Here is a 23,052-nt window from a genome sequence, read left to right as displayed (position 1 = left end):
CACGGCTTTCAGCACTGCCTTTCCATCCACCACAAACTAGACGATTTTTTAAAATGAACACTGTGTAACAAAGAGCCTTTTGAGCCGGTTTGGACGTTCTTCAATAAGCAGCCTGGTGCCATCACCGTGCGCAACTGGAGAGGAGCGTCGCGGAGCGGCTTTTCCACCTTCACAAAGTACCTCTGTGTTACACGAACTGTTTCCTGGCTGGAATTGGGGACTGGAGTGATTAAACTGCAAAACAGGCTTTTCTGAATGTCTGAAGTGCGTGCATGTTCCTCAGCACTCATCGCGTGACGCTTTTCTCTGTCTTTCGGGCGACAGAATCGTTCGAGGCGACCCAAAGTTCCGCAGGCGCAGTTCTCGTCCTCCACGGCGGTGCGGGAGTCCGGCTCGGCTGTTGCTGTGGTACTTGCCAGTAGACAGATAGCATCGGCGGTAGGAGGGGATACAGAGACTCCTGCAGGCTAATTGTAGCAGCCTGCGTTCGCAGGTGTATCACTGATCCGCCTGTGAGGGACTGGGGGGCTTCATCCTGATCGAGCCGCTCTCAGACTTGTGAGTAACAGAGAAAAAAAAGAGAATGTTGCACCAAGTACAATGAGCGCAAATTTGTCGCAGACACCAAAATCCATATATGCTCCGTCGAATTCAGTTTTGATGAGCAATTCTGAGTCGTCTTTGGAATTTTAAAAAGTGGATCCCGCGACTTTACAACCATGCGAAATACTTGGCTGTCTCCCCGGAGTGCGATTTGGGAATACTGGACATCGCTGATTGCATGTCTCTTTTGGATTCACTACTCTAACGGGATGCCTCATGTTATTCGAATAGGTAAGTTGTCCACATCTACATAAACACACACACACGTTTGTCTTATAACCTTGAAAGTTGCACCCTATTCCGCTCTTTGTGGTGCGGGTCCTCGCCCGTGCGCTTGCAGCGGCTGCGGGGAGTTTTTTGGAGTAAATGAGCAGTCTCTTCCATTTACCGCTCGCCTCAGTCGGGTCGTGTGTGAATTTTCATTTTACTTAAAAGAGGGGCAACCAGTGAGCAACAAGAGAGCAGCGCATTATTGCAGACGATTGCCTGTAAAATTGAGGATGCCTTTTCCACTCAGAGAGCATGCGATGAAATATAGTGGGTTAGTGTGACCTCTATGCACTCTGCTTTGTCTGTTCCATTTTCTGCAGCCAGCATGTTGAGTCACCAGCTAAATTCAGGCTCATTGCCATGCCTTCTGGGAGCAAGTTTTAGCTTTTAAGGACAGTCTGGTAAATTAAAAGCTACAGTGTCACATTAAGAAATGAGAAAGTTTCAAACAATGTTAGAATTTATTAAAGATAGATCAATAAAGTTGGATTCAATCAAATATTAAAATATCAATGCAAACAAAGAAAAAGCGCACATGCACACACACACACACACACACACACACACATAGTAGCCTATACAAAATCAAAGTTGCATTGCATCTTTCACGCATGTGAGGGACCAAAAGAAGAAGAAGGGTTCTTTTTTTTTCCAATCACTCACTGAGAAACAATGTGAGAATTGTCATTCGGAGCCTGGCGATGCACTGAAACATTTTGCACCGCCGAGAGACAGGAGCAGAATGAAGATCAATACGGTTTTTGTCACGAGGCAAATCGTTTTTGACATTTGGCAGAGTGCCATGCAGGACAATTACTCAAAAAATGGCATTGGCCCACATTAACATACCACTACAACAGCCGGGGTGCAGGCAGGCAGTGAGAGCATCTTAATGGGACTGAGCTTTTTTCGTGTCTTCGAGGTAAAAATGATGGGTGGAAATGTTACAAAATTGCATATTCGATATTCCAGTGCTCTAACAGGGGTAAATGGCCTTTGTAAACCAGTTGTGTTTTACATGGCATATGTAGAAATCACTACTATGATTTTGAAATACAAGCTCAGTAGGAGGTCATGAGCTACATTTGTTCAAATATAAATTATTAGACTTATGATAAAGTAAAGCTACATTTTGCAGCTCTTTAGACGTGAGTAAATGCTGCCAAGCCTTCTGAGTATTTGTTGCAATTTCGGAATTAAGTGTAAGACAATGTTTGGTGCTGAGCATCATCAGCAGCTGTCGGGCAGGCCCAGGATGTCCCTGTGATTGACTGCTGCACTCTGGAGAGCCATGACTTCCCTGACATCGCTGCATATGGACTTTGGTGATGTCTTAGAAAAAGCATAAATCCTTAAATCTCTCGTCTGATCTGAACTGAAATCATTTGGTCAAAGGGACATTTTTTCCCTTTTTTTCCAACTGTGGCAGCAGCTCAAATGAAGACCTGAAATAGACTTGACAGGCTTTGTTTTTAAAAATGTCAAAGTGCTGAGACAAATTTACCTTGAAATGTGCTACAGTCGCACAATTGCTTTTTATAGAATCTATCATTGCTCGGTGCAGTTTGTTTTTCTTTTGTGTGTGTGTGTGTGTGTTTCTAAGATTGTATTTTGACAAGCTGAGAAGAGGGGACATGCAGAATTTGCCTCAATGCCAAAAGAAAAAAAAAAAAAAACAACAACCAAAGATTCAAAAGGCTTATGTCTTCATGTGATTTTCTAAAGTGTTTATACACAACGGCCATGTGTGCATCCATTTTATTTTGTCCACTTAAAAAACAGGCCTGCGTGAAAATAACCAGAAATAATATTCTATATAATTGCATTCACAATTTCATTTGATCTGTTTTAATAGTGGATAAGCTTGAGGTTTTGCATAAAATATGCATGTGAATTACTGCAAACATACTGTAGTATTTTCTATGAGAGGACGTTCACAGTCTGTTGATTCGTTTATAGAGATGAGCGCCTTTTTGAGTCGATCTGTAGCGGACCTTTTCGAAGAAAAAAAAAAGTAGCACTTAGTGTGCAAGTGTGTGTGTGCGCCGTGTCACAGCCACCCTGCGAAAACCAACAGAGGGCTCTCTCATAGTCAGTGCACGGCGGCCAACGTCTCTCCTCAGTACTGGTTACCAACACAAACAAACCAGTGAAAATCATCGAGGTGGGCGGTGGTATTTGAGCACGGGCGCTCTCTGTGTCTGTGTCTGCTGCTGGTTAGGTGGCCTGCGCAGCTTCTCCAAGCACACCATCTGGGTAATGGTGGGCATCCAAGGTAGAGTTGTTGCCATTGATTTTAGTGCTTTTACAGTGCACTGCTCTAAGTTGAGGCCAGATGGTCGCTCCGTCTTGTTCTGCAGCTTCTATTTGTTGGAGGGAATAAAAGACTGCTCCTCCTGTATTTGTCCACTTACACGCTGCGTCTCTTTAGTCTCCCTCCGCCTGCCTTTCGTACATTTCTTTCTGCCCTGACATGTTTTGCAACCTCTCATCTCATCTAGGAACCATTTCGGTAGATAATGCAATGTTGTTATAACAAAGACGAAAGTGCTGGAGGGTGTAATTTTTTTCTCAGATGCTAGTATGTGTCTGTAGATGATTGTACATTTGCCAACATGGAAATAAGATGCTGATTATTTCATTTTATACAATCTTTTTCTTTTTCATTCTGTAACCCCAGTGAGCAGCATTTTATCTACACAAGTGATTGATTTCCACGTATGGCTTTCTTCTCCGTCAGATAGGGATTGCCCAATTTTGATCAGATGTAAATGTATTCATATCGATCGTTAAGGCATTCAGTAATGACACATTATTATACATTGTCTCTTTCATGTGTGGATTGATGAAACTAATTCATCATTTGTTGTCTCTTTTCTCTCTCGGTGAGGTTATTCACTGCCTGACAGGGATTTATTGAATAATCAATTACTTTATCTACCTAATACTTAAAGCACTTAATCAGTGCCAGTTAATCAATTTCCCCCATGATTTCATGTTGATTTCATTTCCTTAGCTCTCCGCTCTGCCCCGACAACACCTGGTCACATGTATTTTTCATACAGCCTCCCTAAAATGCTTTGGGCAGCCATGACCGCAGACTTAATTATTGTGTGTGAAACAGGCCGAACATTTAAATGTAAGCTGACAAATGTGCGGCACTTGAAGCTGTATGTAGTGTGACCGTTCAGAAGCTTCAGTGGGATAAATCGGGTTTGTGGTCACCACTTTGGCTGAAGTCTGCAAACACAGAGCCACTTCAGAGGCTTGTCTTTATCCCCGAACCAGCGGCAGAGAGAGACTGAGAAGTTTTCATGTGATTAACTCTTCAAGCGAGCTATAGAGAGAGTGCACTCTCCACTCGCATGCTCCCCGAGATCCTACTCGCCAGGATTTGTGCAAATGTCTCATCTGAAATGACTCAGACATATTTCAAGAGACGGCAAAAAGCTGTAATGGTACTTTGCAATTCTGCTTTTAACAAAGTCAAACCCAAAGGGCTGCTTGTATAGAGAATTACCCACAGGAGGGATGGTATGGTTGGCAAAGAGAGGGAAGAGGAGGACAAAAAGTATGTGGTGATGAAAAAGAACAATGAGGAGATGTTGCATCAAAAGTTGTATCAAATTAAGATGGCCATCAGTCGCTGAGTGGAAATGAATATTTCATTTTCATCTAAATTTAATCTCTCCCTCGACAGAGAGAGGAAGCAGGGAGAAGCCTGCTGGTGGAGGCTTGGGGCTGGGGAGTTGTCGTGGTGAATATGAACAAAGGCTGGTAGAGGTCACAGAAGAATTGGATACAGGGAGAAGCTTCTTTGATGTGTAATTCCATTATCTGTTAGCGAAAGCAGAGATTGAAGGGGGAGGAATACAACGGTTGTTTTACCTGCGCTTACACACTCCCCCTTCATCCACTTGTATAAACATGGGCGCAAAAATGAACTGCAAAAGAAAAAGCGTTCTCTGCCTCTCCCAGTGTTGAGCATCTTACCTTACACACACACACACACACACGGACAGGGACACACACTATATAAAGCCATACTCCATCCACAACATTTTCCCAAACATATGTCTGGTCTCACTGGGCCTCTTGTACACAATCCAATTCCATTCTCTCTGTCAGCACACTCGCGGCTCGTCATTAGCTTCAATCTCGCTGATGAGAAACGGCAGATGTTCGTTTTGTTGAGCAGAGGGCCAATCTCTGAACGCGCTGTCTTCTGTACTCGCCTGTGATCCTCTTTAGACGCGTTAGAAAGGAACATTCTACTTCCACAAACAAATATGTGCTCCAGGCGTGCTATAGTCTGCCTTTTCTCCAGCGCAGAGCTTGTTTTTAAGTTTGTAAAGCCAGTCAACATGTATTAAATGCACCGTGTGAGTCCAAGTCAAAGTGTATTAAATAAACAGCGTGTTTATGTCTCAGACAAGGTGTAATAAATGTGTAATGCTCTGAAAATGTGCCCATAACGTGCCTGATCACTAACACTAACAGGACTTAACTGCGTCAAGGAAGTGCAGGTACTTAGCTCCTTGTTCAGTCACACATAATGATCATCCAATAATCCCAGCCACTAGAGGCTAATAGAGCGGATCTACCAACCAGTAAGATAATCCTGTGACACAGCAGGGCCCCATCTAGCCCCAGCTAGCTTAGCCTAGCCGCTGCTAACACACCAGATGGTGTTTTCATATCGTACTACAAAGTGGGTGCTCTGCAGTGAAAGGTCTGCTGCAAGCATATGCTTCTGATGCCGATTGAAATAAATACAGAGCCGAGTTCCTTGTGGCTATACATTTCATTTTTACATTTAAAACATGAGAAATCACTCAGCTGTCATATAGATGGAAGACATTTTGGAGACAATATTTAATAGTTGTCATTGTGTAACCATTTGGGGATGGAACAGGAGCTTAAAGGGTCAGTGTACTCACATGACAAAACATACTGATTTACTCGTAGAACTATAAAGCCATGCAAATAGTTTTGGTTTGACATGCTTTGGTTTTGAGGCAGCACCTCTTAGATTTCTACTTTCTTCTTAGTTCAATGCAGATGGATGTCATTTTGTTTATGAGGCTCCCAACATTTAAAAATTACATATTAGCCATTTCAGTTTTACCATGGATAATATACATATCGCACTTTACACAGTTCTCATGGGGGCTATTTCAAAATTCCAACAAAAACAGTGATCATCCAGAGTAACCTGGACATCGTTTTGTGAAAGATTTCCTTAAAACGTCATTTTTAAAAATGGTTTGCCCAACAAGAACAAAATTCATATCACCACCTTTGTATTTGGACATAAGGGCATAAATCTCATTCAAAGACAATAATATATTTACAGCACTTTTTTAAAAAAAATGAGGCCAACAAAGTGCAAAGTTAACATAAGAGACCAAAACAATCACAGTCTAGAGGGGCACTTGGAGAGCACAGACCTCCGCTAAGGCTAAATGTCTGATCTGAGGGTATTAATGAAAATGAAAAACAAATTGTGTATCTGCCCCATTATTTGGTCCCACTCCAGAATTCAATGGATTCCACATTGACTCATGATACACCCTCTCACAAAGTTTCATGAAAAACAGATAAGCAGTTTTTCAGTAATAGTGCCGGTAGACAAACAAATCAACAAACCAAACTGAAAACATCGCCTCCTCAGCAGAAGTAATTACATTATACCACAATAAGGACTTGAAACAAGACAGAAAGGTGATTAAAAAAACAAAAGGGAAAAGAGGAAACTATAACAAAATACACACAACAGAAGTTAGTTAAAAGCCAAGAGGTAAACATCAAAACAAACCACTGGAGATGTTGGGATGGCTTGTTAGTTGGTGAGCTGAGGTCAAACTGCTGAGGTAAAGGCCGCTGAGACATTATTAAACAACTAAAAGAAGAGTCTTGAAATCTATTCCAAAAGTTACAGGGTATCTCAAACCTAAGGCAAAAAGAAAATCTGCATGGCACAATACTAGAGTTGAGCTTAATACTCGCATGAAAAGACTTTTTACAAGAATGAGTATCATCCACATAAAATGTATCTTGTTGAATAATCGTGATGAAGGAAAATCACTGTTTGGGTAGGGTGGTGTTGCAATATACCAGTATTGATGATAATATTTTAAAAAATGAAACAATGATATCATGTTCATACTACACTCATAATAACACTGCCTTTTGCCACTATATTCATGAGGTGAAAATCTGATATGGTGCCAGCCCTGTAACTGTGTTTAACCCCTTGAAACCTGGAGTGATATCACTTTTCTTTGGCTGCTTTCATATGCCTTTCACAAGTATTTTAACCTTGAAACCCTGAGCAAATTGGTGTGATTTCTCGTCATGTGAAAAAAAGGCAATGAGCAACTTTATAAGAAATGTTCCACAAATTGCAATAAATTTGTAGATTTAAAAAAAAAGTATTTCAAACAAGCTAGGGAAAAACTTAATTTCTAATGATCAAAATTACATATTTAAAATGATGTTAGAGAATCATTATAATTTTTTGGATTACTTTTCCAAGTCCAAATTTGTTTTTTTTTTAATGTTCTTTTTATTTTTTATTTTTTGTTTTTTTGTGTTGTAGTTTTTTCTAATTTTCAGGTAATTTTCTTGTGTTTGTAATTTTTGGGTCATTTCTTCTTTCATTGTTCATTGCCTTCTTGCCATGTTTTTGAAAGAAAATCAAGCTAATTTGCTCAGGTTCCAAAGGGTTAATCTCTTACTCTTAAAAAAAAGATTCTAAGCCCCTTTTTCCGGCTGTTCTGTAAATAATATGATCATTAGAAATACATATAGCAACTTCTGACCATTTTTTAATGGACTTTAGGCTTAAAATATATCATAAAACATCAACTTTGGGTTTCACCCATCCTCTCGGGGTTTAAACCCCGCCTACTCTGAGTACAGAACACATACAGATGCAGATAATGGTGTACTTCCTCATCTCTACTGGATACCATTAGAGGCAGGTTAAAAATAAACAAATAAATACATTTAAATCAATTTTAAATATTTTTTACCTTTATTTTTATCTTTATTTATTTATTCTGGCCATTTGGGTGGAATTAATCTTTAAACATCTGCACACAACTCCAGGTGGAAACGTCCATCAGAAACAACAGCCTGATTGATTTGGCCCAATAATCCCCCTGCAGGCCCCTCAGGGACTCAATGTCATTATAGCAGGACGGGTGCTTTTTGGATTTGACAGTGTTTTGAAATTCATGGCATGTCAATGTTGGCCATTTCCCTGTGAATGTTTCTATACCAAGGCAATGAATCAAATTTCATGCTCTTGCCATTTGTCTTTATTATGCGCCTTTGTCCTTTCTATTTGACTCTCCCATCTCGGCCCTCCTCAGGGCTCTGCTGGAAAAGTCGAATAACATCAAAACAGTTTGAACAGAGCTTGATCACGGGGCATTTCGCTCTCAGGGTCACGCTAGCAATATAACATAGTTAATTAGAATGATCTTGTTGGCGGTAATTTGGTGATTATTTTTTTGCATTTCAGCACGGGGAGCAATTTGTCTTCACTTTTCCAGACACACTGTATATGCTGGCGAGCTGCACGCACGGCGGCGCGGGAGCACACGGTGCTGCAGCAGAAGAGACAGAGGGAGGGAGAAAGAGCGAGGGTGGTTACACAGATGAAGCTAGGGGACTCTTATTTAGCTTGTTAATTAGCTTGAACCTTTTGATCCCAATTTTAAAACCCGCCACGTTGCAATGCTGGCGCCTTTTGTGTGTTGCCCCAAGCCAGATAAAACTAAGCTTTATTCCTGTGCCTTTCAAACACCATGGCATTCACCGGAGCAGCATAAGCTTTGCCTGCCCCCCTCCCCCTCCCCGCGTTAGCGTCGTCCTTATCTATTCCCAGACATTCTGTGTAAACTTGGTCACCTCTGACACCTCGGTTGCATACTGTTATGCACCTGCATTTCAATAACAGGACCTTTTTGTCTCGCTGCTTTGAAGGAATCAGGAATTGACAGTGGAGGTATCAGCCGCAATGCACAGGTTTAAACCCTATTTAACTTGGGCTACGGACAATGAATGGAGGATGACACTGTTTCATTCTGCCCTTTTAATCAAGCTCTCATTGTTATAAATGTCAAGTCTTGGTTGTGTGATTCCCTCAAACTGCTATCCCGTGACTGTAGGGAGGTGTGTGCGCACGAGTAGGAGCCAGAAAAAGAGAGGAAGTGAGAGTATGTGCATGACAAGGGGATGTATAAGGAGAGCTGGCATAGACTCCCTGGAGCGTAGGGGTAGAGCAGGAGTTACTAATCAACTGTGAGAGAGTAGGCTGGAGAAGACTCACCCTCTATTTTCCCCCCGGAGAGAAAGAGAAGGAACAGATAAGACAAACCTCTTCAGGCCAAAACCACTACAAATGAATGACTATCACCAAAAATATCAGGGGGGGGAAACAGAGATCCTTTTCCTCCACATTCTACCTCACACATCTTTTTTTTCTTCTCCTCCTCCCTGTCTCTTTTTATCCCGGCAGTAACAAATGCCAGGACGACCGCAGAAAGTGCATAAGACTCGGGGGTTACCTCTCTAGCCCCAGCACTCATCCCTCCACTGATGGATAGCCAGGAGGGTTGAAAGCCAATGTCAATTTAGTTAACACAGCCAATACCCAGAAGATTTCACTCAGCACTCGTGCTGTGTGTGCGAGGCAAGACGATCCGGGATCCTGTCTCAGCGAATGTTTTACCGGCTGCCGATCTACTGTCCAGGTTGCCCTCAGAGAGCAGTGTGGTTAACCGCAAAAAGCTCCCCCGTGCCTCATCTGAAGACAGCTTGTCTGCATGTGACCGGCCTCAGATATATGGAACAAGACGGAGATTATCATTGACAGGGGAGGCGAGGAGAGGAGGAGACTGTGGGCAGTTTGAGGCTGGCGGTACATTTTAGAAAAGCTATTAGTGATGCTTGTATGAATTAGGGCCTTTGATGTAAAGCCAGAGAATGTGGTAACTTAACTGTCCTGCAGGTTCAGATGATGTTTAAGGATTAGAGATGGCTGTCATAGTAACCAAAGATCATGCATTGGCAATGTCGAATGTGATTGGCGGAGATCCTAACGTGTAATTAGTCATCCAAGCAGCGTTTTTTTTTCTTTTTGTCAAATCAGTTCTTTATCACAGAGTTAATGAAAAATTAGGCTTTTGATTGTTTTGTTGCTAAATCATATTTTCTAGTTTCAAGTGTTTCTGTTTCTTCACTTTCAGCCTCAAGTGTTTTTTCCACTCTTACAATGATCAGTCTGATGTGGTGTCACCTCATCCATCCCCAATTTAAACATAGTTAAATTGGTTTAATACCGTCTTATTACTTAGGAATATATTATAGTATACAAGCTTTTTAAAAATTATTAATTAGAGCATATTTTCTATTTGTACAATAGGTTTATGTATAGAGTGTTTGTAGTCACACTGAGTTTTTCAAATATTAAGAAATAAAGCCACTGCTTTTTTTTCCCCTTTTCTCTGCAATATTACCCACATTAGCTAATGAAAAAGGAAAAAGGGACAAAAAGAAAATTCACCTTCATATAATCCCTCCCTATTAACCCTCTCAACCCCAGACTTGTATTTCAACTCATCCGGAGAAATAAAGGATAGTTAATTCCATGAAAGCTAGCTAATTTCTGTATAAAATCTGACAAAATATGAGCTATGCTCCTAATTGCTTTTCGGCAAGAGTGAAAATAACACCATGAAATTTTCCTGCGCCAAAATAATCTGCAATCAGCAAGTATTATCTGGTGTGATGAAAAGGATCAATTGAAGTAATGCCGCAATAATCATATGCAAATTTAATGAGACATCTGCAGTGTATTAGGCTGATTATTTCCATTGGTAAAGCAAACAATGCATGTCCTTCTTCGCTCCCGTATTAGTCAGAAATGCTATAAAACATTATCATAAATAGCATCTGCTGTTTTTAAAAACACATATACAATATCTATCCACAGTATTTTCAGCATTTAACGCCTGTATCACTAAACTGTGGTTTAGTGTTTGCAGGGTCGGACTGGGAACAAAATTTGGCCCTGGCATTTTTCCTGAGGACCTACCCACTGCTACACCCCGTGATTTAAACATGAGCTCATGGTAATCGTCTAATCAGAACTGAATCCATAGCAACAGCCTGTTGTTCATAGCAACGGTTTGCTTTTCGGGAATAACAGTTCGTAGGGGCTGATCACACTAAAGATGCATGCCCACTATACGCGACTACACGTGACCAGAAATCCGCTCCCATTCACTTTTATATTAGAGGTGTCTGATTTACTTACAAAGCATGCTGGGATATCTGTGACGCAGATCAAGCTGGCGGCGCAAGGAAAGAGAGTGATAATTTAAAAAATTCAAACAGTGCTCACATCAACGCAGCCACTCAAGCTGCAGCTCCAGTGACTCTTCGAACAGCTCTGCATAGTTCCAGACTAAAAAGAAACTTTCTCCGGTAGAGAAGGCGGCGGGAGGTTGGCGTGTAATGGGCATGCACTGTAAGATGCATTGCGCCACGTGCAGCCGCTCTAAAAACCCCTTGGAAGCACATCTAGAAAAACAGCTAGGAACGGCTGTGGAGTGGGGCTGTGTGCGCGTGGCCAAAAGTGACACTGACGAGCGGTGCGAGTCCGTGCCTTGAGTGGAAAAGTTGAAAATATCGTAACTTTTATGTGCCCCCAAAAACCGCCAGAAAAACGTGTTGCGCAGCAGCATAAGAGGAGCGTCCAACAGGAGCACTGTACCAGAGGGAAACAATGGTTTTGCTGGCGACACTTTTCTAGCGACGCGTCTCGGCCCCCTAGCATATATTAAAAACAGAAATTACAGTGTACATACACCCGGAAAGAGAGAAAGAGCCGCCTCAGTGTACAGCATTGGCTATCTCGGTTAACTGTCACTACATGAGCTTCAGCACTGGCGGCATCACCTACAAAGAAGTTGTCACGTCACTTGTCCTAGATGTCTAGACTTACAAATCTATTTAAAAAAATGTAGAGTCCAACACAGTCGAGAAATGTCAATATTCTAAATGTCTTGAAAGGTCAATTATAAATGTCACAAACTGTATGTGATTGTAGCAAGGTTTTTAATGGTGGCAAATACACACATCTACAACTATTATGAAACCATTATACCTCTCACTAAGATTTCTACTGCACGCACGTGATACAAATTTAAATTCTAATCCACATTACAGCGCAAATTTCATTTTTGGTTTCATTAACAGCCAAATTGCTGTTCATGCTTTTTGCTCCAGACTTGCCTTTTTGATTGTATTTTCCATTTACTCCAAGGAGCCTTTGTTAGCCTGATTGGTAGTTTGAGAAATTTATAACCAACAGAACATTGACCACATTTAAAATAATTGGCATCATGCTGGCAACACAGAATTAATGCTCAGTTAATGTCCTGCTCAGCCTCCCTCTGCACTGTTCACATATGGATCGGCTGTCTGCCAGAGGGGTAATTACTTCAAATGTGGTTAGGACCATTCCTATTGTAGAAATGTAGCACTGGAGAACACAGGCTACGACACACAGCAGAAATGAGCAATCTCTTAATGAAGCACTTTAAAGTAGGGCTAGAGTAATTAGTCAATTAATCAATTAGTCAACCGGAAATGTATTTTTTTTTTTGTCATTAATTCATTAAAAATACAGTTGATTGCTTCTGTGTCATTTAAACTATTGTTGATTTAATTTGGATACTTTACTGGATGCCATACTTTACTAGCTGTTGGTCACTACACACCCTGTAACTGAAATTTGACATTTACTTTAGCATTTTATCATAATAATTACCAAATATGCATTATATATATATATATATATATATATATATATATATATATATATATATATATATATATATATATATATATATATATATATTACCATATAATATATATATATATATATATATATATATATATATATATATATATACATATATATATATATATATATATATATATATATATATATATATATATATATATATATATATATATATATATATATACATATATATAATATATATAGCTTAAATGTGAAATGGGTGGGGCTGAACTAAAAGATGTTATTTTACACCTGATATTTACATGGTTTGATTAGAAGTTCTTATATTTTTTTAATGACTAGAAAACTATTTACAGAACAATCTCAGGACTGAGCTTCAGATCATTTTTGGTCATAAGAGGTTGATCACAGCTACCCAAATGAGGATTTGCCTTCATCAGGAATTCGGATATTGACACATTTTACTGGGATGATACTTGTACTCATAAAAAGTTCATGATCAGTGCTGTATGCGGTTTCATCCAAGCACTCAGCAAAACTCTACTAATTAACGTACCTGGCAAGTGCTAAAAATGTTGACACTGAACCTATCAGCAAAATGCTAACTGACAATGTATTTCTGTTTTTTTTTCATAATACTCAATCTTGCAACACAGTATCCACTCATAGTGACTACAACATATTTTTCATTATTTATTAACTTTTTATTAATATTTAACTGATATCCAGACACTTCCCTGAACCTACACCAAGGTGCTTTTGTTGCCTAAAACTACGACACATGAACCTGGGCTTCTTTTGCCAAAGTCCTACACAGACCTGCACAGACCTGCACAGACCTGCACAGCCGTCACCAACCCCAACCAGCTCCTTGCAAAGCCTACACTGTATGTGAATGTAGTGTTTTGCCACCTGAAAGAGACAGTTGTCTCTGAATATAATTCAGGCAGCGATAATGTTGCCACAATAATGGAATTAAGAAAGCAGTTTAGTGACATATAAACGTAATTGCAGGGACACAGGACTGAACCGATTGTCGATTAATCAGTTAGTTTACCAAAAGTCAACCAAAGTACCAACTTCTTATTTGTCTTAGGGTTAAGGAAAAAAATGTTGATTTTTCACTGTTTTCTTACATCCTAAAGACTAAAAAATTGAGAAAAATAAAAGACACATTACTAAATGTTAAAAAAACAATCATTAGTTGCAGTCCAAAATAAATCAACATGTTACTCAATGATAAAGTGAACTGTTTCCTTACAGCCCTAATGCAAAATTAAAGTAGATGGCTAGTTTTATTCAGAATCCAGCACAAAGACTCAGTTGAGAATATCATATTGTAAGAACATTCCCCTTTCTTAGATGTACATGCGTCTCTTGTACCCAGCATGGGGGGAAATCAGAGGTTTAACCACACAAGGAGGAGGGATAACTTCAAAAAGGGAAGAATATGATTTTCCTCCCCTCTCTCTCACAGCCTTTAGGAGGCCAAGGGACAATCAGCAGGGTTTGTGAGCTGGATTTCTAGTCTGCAATGATGCTGACCCGTGCCCAGACAGATCAGATCCCTCATGTTCTTTGTCAATATTCTGCCTGGGCATCGGACGACAGTATGAAATGACATTATGAGTCTGGTGTGTGTCTATGGGCTTTTCTGAGTGTAGCCTATTAGCATAGCGAGCCTCTCCAGCCACTGTCAAACTTAAAACAGAGGACGGGAGGAGGTATTACCTCCAATTACGTGCTGTGTTGCATCTGTGAAGTCTGAGCGCTATCAAGCTGCCGGGCTGTCAGACTTTTGTCTGTTTATTAATTCATTTTTGTTTCACATTATACATATCATGGTGATAGAAGAGGAGCCCCTGCTTCCCCATTTCTTGTCTCCTTCCTCTATTACCCATCTTCCTTTCCTTGAAAAAAGAAATAATCATTTATTTGAAGTCGTGTTCTTTTAAGAGGGTAAAAGATTAGCTTTTGTTTGGGTTTCATTCACTTGCTCTTCCTCTTTTCTTACCAGACAGAAGATGTGATACTGCTAACATATGCTCATTGTGTTAATCCCTTACCAGGGTAAAATGAGAACTCCCTTCTCTCACCTTTCTTGACCCGTACCCCTTCTGTCTCCCCAACACACTGTATTACAAGACTTACATTTCAATTTGCAGGCCCAATCACAGGGATCTTATGAGCTGCTGGTTGGAAAGCAATTGAGCCTCATTCAATCTGTTCCCCTCATGTTTCCAATCCATTTATGATTATTTAAAGATATTAAATGGCTTGAATAAACCGCTTCCAGAGCCAAGTTTTTTCCTTTCTTTTGGCCTCGGTTTTTTTCACACTTCATTTGATTGCACCCACCAGTCACCTTTGCCTCCATCCTGTGCTTTCCCGGTCATCTGTGCACCTTGATTTGAGAGTCGGAGGTAGGGGGTGGGAATAACAGCACATGGAAATGGGCTGGTGATTGCCTTTCTCCCCGCGTAGTGATGGAGGGCTTGAGTGATCGTGCCCCTCAAGCCCCTCCTTGGTGGTTGATTAGCTGTGGAGCCCTGGAGCTTCGGAGTGACACACTGGCTCATCAGACCCCGCTCAGCCTGTCAGGGACCCCCTTGATTGCACCGTGCTTCATAATTGTCCCCCATTCTGCTTCAGTGTCCGGGGTGCTGCCATCTCATCTTCGTGTCAGAGAATATGCCATGCGATGCTCGACTTCTCCTGTTGCTTCTCAGATTGTAGACACTTGAAATGCTTCCATATGAAAGGGGTGTGTCATTGAAATGTCATCCATCGGAAAGATTCGAGTTACTAACAGGTGACAACACAGTACTGCTTTTCCAGACATTCAATGCATAAGGTTTAGTCAACTACCCTTAAAACATGCCATCTCTTTGAGATCTGAAAATGATTTTAGTCACAATGTACAATGAATAGAAAATGAAACTCCATTACAGATGCCGCGTAATAATGCATATAGAATTGTATGCATGCATGGTTGAACTGACTTGGCGGCTGCAGAAATGCAGGACAACATCTGTGTCTAGGAGTGTCTGTCTCCCTCTCTCTGTCTGCCAGCACCAGCAGCTGCAAATGGGCCTAGTGTAATGTCTTTTTTTTGTAAGGCAATTGGAAAAGAATTGCCATCGTGGCATTTATAATCATTGAGTTGGTAGACATGATTGAAAGTTAAAGCAGTCAGAACAGAGCACTCCGAGGGCTCTGGCCCAGGTTATTGATTCATATAGCTTATGTGGGTGAAATGCCCAAGGTGTGGAACTCATCAAATCATAGACTGTCTTAATTATTTTTATGTCCTGGCATCAGCCTCTGGGGACACTTAAATTTCTTCAAGTTTCTTAGAGACTTGTGCCGGTGCCATTGTGACCAACCTTTAGCACACTGGCTGACATTACACAAGTCTTTGGAACTTGCACTGTGCAATTGTGGATTAGGACCCAGAACAAGTGAATGGATTCAAATATTTAAAGTTTTTTTTTTTACACATAAGCAAATTCAGAGCTGTGCTTAAAGAGTAAGTAAACTCCCCACTTTTGGCTTGAGTGCCTCCTCGCTGGAATGTGAAAAAAAAGTCTCAAAATTGGGCTGGGAGGGAACTGAGACACACCCAGTCAGCAAGTCGTTCCATTGACATATTGTGACAATGTGAGTGAGACTAGGAGAGCCATAAGTCGGTGACCTCTCAGCCAACTGCTGAAGTTGACCAGTCATTTTGTTTTGTTTTTTGTTTGTTTGTCAGTGTGCTGTGCAGTGCACTCCTGGGTACGTTATGGTCCCCAGATTTTGGAGCGGAGTGAGTGTTCATGCTTTTCATGCTTCTCTTTGGTAGAGGCTGCCGCATAGACGCAGGCAGCGACACAGAGGAGAGACTCTGCTCTGTAAGCCTCTGAGAGGACCTTATCTTCTCTCTTCGACGGAGAAGTGGTGAATTTATAGCTCAAAGCAACTTAATAAGACAGTCTCTTGCTTTTGTTTGATACCTCGTGTCTTCAAAAAATGTTACAATTTGCCAATCTGCTGTTGGCACTGTTAGCTTGTTGACAACACTACATGGATGCTGCTGTTACTCTGAGCATCCTGCTGTGCCCCTTTCAAACTTTATAAGAAAAAAATGAATTAGCGAATATTCAAATTGACCAGCTAAATCTAATTCAACTGACACAATTCTGAGTTGGGTACAGCCCTAGATACAGTAAGACAAAATTAGGAAGCAAACGTTGGCATTTATTTCATTGTTTCCAAATTTTCTAAAATGCAACTGACTACATTTTCTAACAAAAATCTTGAGGATGAGGGGTTTGGATTGGTAACTGCCCACCTTGACTACTGGCAGTCAGGAAGTTCAGGATCCACACAGGGAGGTGTATAGTCCCATGTCCATCTCTGGCCTATCACATATAAGTCATAGCATGTTTTTAATGTATTCTGATGCAAAAGTGTGAATTGGAAAGACACTTGTGTCATGCCTCAGAATAATTCTTTCTGCCTCTGGTGAAAGGCCCAACAGGTCTGACATGTCCGCACATAACTGTAAGGCTTTTCCACTCACCAGATAGTTGAGATGACCTGCAGTCACTCAGCCCAGTAGCTGCTTTTCACTCAACCAAGACACATGAAATGACATCTCTCTGCTGCTTTGGCTCCTAGAAGCAATCCCCCCATGTTCGAGGCACCCACGCCATCTACGTGGTAAAACTTCAAATGTAAAAGACGAGCCCCGTGTTTTGTAGAATAACTTGCCCGCTGTCTGTGATGTGTGCAATTGCATTTAACCGCATGCCAGCTTTTATCTTATTTTCTACTAAAGAAGTGGTGACTGCAGCCACAGGCTTCATCATGTCCAGACTTTTTGCTCACCAAATAGGCTTTTTCCTGTTGTCAAGCTTTGGCTAAAATCACTCACTAGTGTCTGTGGTGTGTTTTCCTTCTTTTATTTCTTATTCTTATTTCCCTCATGCCAAAAATAAAAGGATGGTCTTTGGTAATCTTCCATCTATGTACAATGGCACATTAGCTTTATCCACCTATTACAGTTTCGGCTATTTCACCTGATGTGTGTTTACTAGACTTCAAGTATAAAATATGACTTTTTCCTTGGGTTTTTTTTTTGTTTTTTTTTTTTTGATAGAGATTACAGTGTCACAGCTCTCGAATGAAATAGGACTCAGTGTCAGCCTTGAACAGGGTGATAGACTTTACAGTGCCGGAGGAGACTTGTATTGAAAAGTAAATCCACCATCATATTCACCGCAAGCATTTACATAAGAAGTAGAGGGCTGCAGCAGATGAGTGGCTTGTCGTAACATTACACATTTGTTCAGTCAAGAAATGAGTCAAGGTGTTCGCGGTGCGTCAAAAGGGAAGCCTCATAGAAAATATTGGCTTTGTCAAGGGTCCCTGAAGAGCGCTGCAACCAGGGTAAAAATGACATGTTGGTTTATAGCAGCTCTCCTTGAGTGTTTGTGTCTGTCTGAGAGTGCAACAGGAAGATAATGAAGATACAGTAAGTGATAGTGATGCAGTTATGTACCACCTGGCTTTTGGAACTTGAATATTTTCTATTTTTTCTTGTATTAGTCAAATGATTTAGGTCATGGCAATGATGCATGGGGATCAATTTGACAGTTTTCTGTTTGATTCGGTTGCCCTTTGTGTGTGACACATCTGAACATTGTGTGTGCTGTTTAATTGGCAGGGAAGCATCAGAGCACACCTTTGTGATCTCAGGGCTGCTGATGATTCTGATGAAACTGAAACATTTTCACTCTTGTTGCACAAACTTGATATCGCTTGTACAGCCTCTGTTTCGTATTATTCTCGGGGCATTGTCAAAATTGCTCAGCTCACATGGAGACACACATGTTGAGGTGTATTGAGCACTGTGAGGTGAAGAGGTGGAAGTTTGAGTGTTTTTATAGGATGCTGATAAATCTAAGCCTCCAGATTCTGTTTGAACAGTGAGGGGACACTTTGACCTTAATAAGGTGTTGACCAAAGGGAATGAGGGAAAGTTCCTGCAAACACAAAAAAAGACTTGTCTTTTGCACTTATCAAGTGCCAGAGAGAAGAGCAGTGATGACTGAGCTTTATCACATAAACAGGGTCAGCATGCATCCCTTCTGGTTATTGTTGATGGATAATTTAAAAAAAAAAAAGGTTGGATACTGGAAATCGGTTTCCAATTTTTAAGAGCTGGAGGTTAATTAACAATCTTACTTTTTTTGATTTCTCTCATATCAATCACAGGCTCCTGAATGGAATAAAATTAAAATCATATCACAGCAGACTTTGTGATATCAGCAAATATTGTATTGTGTCTAAAGAATCAATATAATATTGTATTGTGATCAAACTTGTGATTTACAACCCTAATGGTCACTGTGGGTTATGGCCAGGGTCATTCATGGCAAACTTAATATATTGTTTCTTCACATTTGGCAGAGCTGGTTTATATAAAATCGGACGGTGCGTCATAGCTGCTTGTTCCTCTAAGTTCTGTTTGTCCCCTTCAAGGTCAGCACTATGCTGATGATTTACAGTTGGTCAATGGTGCAAATGCACATGTCAAAGTACAGCAAAATGTATTACTATGTGAAAGCACTGTGCTAATGTGCTGTGCTTTTCCACTATTAGCAAATCCACTGATTAATTGATTTTAGTTATTAACATAGGTTGCACGTTAAGTGCCGCATGTCGCATGCATCTAAACAAATCAGCTCTCTGTGGGTGTTGCTGCTTGCAGTGCTTAAGGCTGCGTCATCTAGAAATGTTGCCTGAGTGTTGATGAGCAAATGTAGTCATTTGGTGTGGTAGGGAAAAATGTCAATTAGTCAGCTCATAATTTTTCTTTTAACATATTTTAATTAATTCTATGGATTAAATACAATCAGGAAACATACTGGAAGTGAAAAGCATGGTAATAGTAGTGCTTATAATATTTTAGATGTTTTTTTGCCAAAAGTGATCCAGAATTGTCAAAATATCACTGATCCCCTGCCCTGATTCTTAAAAAAAAAACAACTTTATGTAACTTAAGGTACACAGTATTTTCAAAGAGGCAAAAAATGATGGGATGTTTTTCACCTCCTGATGGAACAGGATGAAACATAACTCCTGAGTCCAATGTCCACCCTCAGTATATTTCTCCTTTTTAGACCAAATAATATGTAATACCTTGCAAAGCTTCCCACCTTCCTGGTAATGTGTCACTGCTGGAGACAGATACACTCACCACGGTTCAAAGTAAGGCATGTCATTTTGTTGACAAGCTGTAGCTGGGTGCCTGTGAGCATGTTTGTGCCTGGGAAGACATGCAATTCTGTATTCTAAAAAAAAAAAACAGCATTGTGACAGAGTCTGTCAGTGCTGTGCGCTCAGATCACTTAACTGGAGCATCCAGACGTGGCTGAATATCAAAGGCCAAATAATGATAGAGCTGATACAATGTTTAAAACAAAAACAGTTGCTTCTGCACACTAATATTACAGACACAGGTAAGAAGAGGTAGAAGTGGGGGTTGCAAATAATTAATAAATGCTTAACACAACACCATTCAAAGCTTTGTCTCTGAGATAAATGCTGCAGGGAAACTTAAACGGACCATGTGGAGGTTTTGTGTATAAGTCACAGTTATGCTTATATTCAGTGTTTCACACTCAATGCATTCTGTCTGTCCTGCAAACATGATGAATGTATTGCCTTCTTCATAAAACATGCAAAGGCGATTTATGTTAAACCTCTGTAATTTATATCCATGTTTACATCAGCAAGATGTCTTGTCCTTCTTGCCTGCGTTTTGCTGGCACATTGCTACAGGGGCGTAACTTCGATTTCAAAGGTACGGGGGACGCAGTAAGTACAGGAACAAATCCTTAAAAAGGGCTATATTTTTCAGATACCCTTACCAAAAGTTGAACAAAATATTACTATGATTTTGTTTCATAATTTTGATTTGTTCCCTCCATGAAATGGATGGTCGTGACAAAATTATTTCATACAGCAAAATGCAGCAAAAAGTGATGAAACTGATATCAAATGATGAACATACTGATTTACTCAATAGGTGTAAAATTACAAAGTATGGGATGAAGATGATGGTGGAAACTACTTTTTAACATGTCAGTTTTTACCTACTGTTTTGATTTAGTTCACATTTGAACTAATAGTGCCTTGATATCTGCTGTACACCTCAAAGCAATATGAATATCAAAATATGTATTTATTATAAAACCAGTGGCTAGAGACTTTTTATACACGGTCATAGGTAGAAATTTCCCACAGACACTACAGGTAAGGCCATCACATTGATCAAGAAACTGCACAAAACAACAGGTTGTGCAAAAATGAAAAATGTAAAGTGAGGAGTAAAATTTGTTTTTGCACGTTAATATGTAAAAATGTATGCATTTTTTAAAATCTTAAACAGTTTATCTCTTTTATACTTGTGAAGGTATATCAGCAGTAAAATTTTAACTCCATTAAACACGATGAAGAAGTATTGACATGTGCAGTTTCTACTGTTTTTTAAATTTATTTTTTAACATAACTTGTTTTCAGACTATAAAAGCTGAGGGGTCCAGTAGCTTCCTGAAAAAGTGAGGGGGACCTGTCCCCTTAGTCCCCCCCCCATAAATTACACCCCTGCATTGCTACATTTTGCACTAGTACATTATTGTCGATCAGTGAAACAAAGTCAAAACCAAGAGATATCTGATAACCCAACTTTTATTTCATAGATATACCAGTATATGTATTGTTGCTGAATTTGACGAGCATATGCCTAGCTAGCAACTAATGGTATGACTCAGATGTAATATTTCTAAAAATGATAGCTAACTTTGATATCGGCACTTGCAACACTTGCTTAACTTTTTAAATCATTATCGTTTCATGCTTGTGTTCTTGTTTTAAGGCTTAAACACACTAAACATTTGAATTATTGGAATGACAATGACAATGTTGTTGCATTTAGAATTGCCCTACCCAGAGTTTCCAAGACAGCGTTTAAATTGCATAAACGGCGGAGCTAAGAGGAACACTGGAATCAGTAGAGGTTGCTGATGGCATGTGGGCATTGTGATTAACTGGTCCAGAGGCTTTAGATACGTGTGCTCACTTCAGGTCATGAAAATATGGAAGATATTTGTTTTTTGCACTGGATTTGACGCAGGAGCAGGAAGTCAGCATTGTGGCTACTGGTTATTAACTTGGTGTTAAAGCCGAGTTCTGCTTTCCGACCCTCGCAACCTCTTTCAGTTTAAACGTTCCCGGTGCTCTGTCATTCTGCCCTCATCCAGCAGTGTGTAAACATTATCAGTGGAACACATTTATTGATAAAGCGTAATTGGATTTACCCTTTCAGCCTGTGTGTCCCCATCTAACAAACTATTATGAGAAATGACCTTCAATTAAATTTTTGCCAGAGTGATGACAGTATATCTCTAAATGTAATCTGTGCAAAATTTGTTCAAATATAAGAGGGAAGTGATACTGCTCTTCACTCCAGTTTCTCCTTAATTAACAAAGCGGTATGCATTACACCCCCTCTCATATCACCTCATGGTTGTCATGCTCTTTGACAGAGTTTAATTGAAAAAGGGTGTCTGTAAATTCTTAGCAAGTTAATGATCAGCATTGATCAGAGCATGGGTTGATGTGACGTGAAACTTGCCCAAAAATTACACTTAAAACACACAGTATCACCGTGACCGTTACCCATCCCTAATCCATTCATCTTTCTCCGCTGCCTTGTGATTCCCAGGCTATATTCTCACATCAGGCGAGGATGGATATGAGACAAGTCATCCATTATAAGAACTTGATTGGTTCTGTAGTGGCAAATATCATAGCCTCATTTAATAGCATCACCACACACACAAACGCATACACCTCAGCGCTGCCTGGCCCAGCCTCTTTCATAATTTTCTTGTCAAGCATAGCAGACAGCCTAATGTGAGAGGGCAAGCACAGAGTAAACAGTGGACAGATTTTAGATGTATCACTGTAATGGAGTAATTACCCGTCAGTCAGAAACTGCACAGGGCTCCTCACCAACACTCTGGTTCAACAGAATCAAAAAGAATCTTCAAATGAGGTATTAAATTTTAATTACTAGCATCCGTTGGCAGTTTAGTTTGAAAAAGCATAAGTCAGTCCATTTTTTTTTTTTGCCTTGATGCTATTCCCCCACCTTGATGCTACCCTCAAAGCATCAATTACATACAGTTTTTAATGCACAGATTCATGCTGCCTAATATCTTAATGCATATGCTGACAGGGTGATGTCATCAGGGATGCACCGTGAAATTCTGGACAGATAC

The 23,052-nt window shown here is 40.2% G+C and overlaps 1 protein-coding gene across 1 annotated transcript in view; it reads left to right on the top strand.

Moving 5' to 3' along the window:
- Positions 1–517: 517 nt before the first annotated feature.
- LOC121945591 (glutamate receptor ionotropic, kainate 3) overlaps positions 518–23,052 on the top strand; it is a 117,210-nt gene continuing 94,675 nt past the window's right edge. Inside the window, exon 1 of the mRNA XM_042489838.1 lies at positions 518–834. Within this exon, the coding sequence (XP_042345772.1) occupies positions 720–834 (115 nt within the window). The 5' untranslated portion in view covers positions 518–719. The remainder of the gene's footprint in view (positions 835–23,052) is intronic.

This window comes from Plectropomus leopardus, chromosome 7, assembly GCF_008729295.1.
Source record: "Plectropomus leopardus isolate mb chromosome 7, YSFRI_Pleo_2.0, whole genome shotgun sequence".
Lineage (NCBI taxonomy): Eukaryota > Metazoa > Chordata > Actinopteri > Perciformes > Serranidae > Plectropomus > Plectropomus leopardus.
This window is presented reverse-complemented; position numbering and strand designations above follow the sequence as displayed.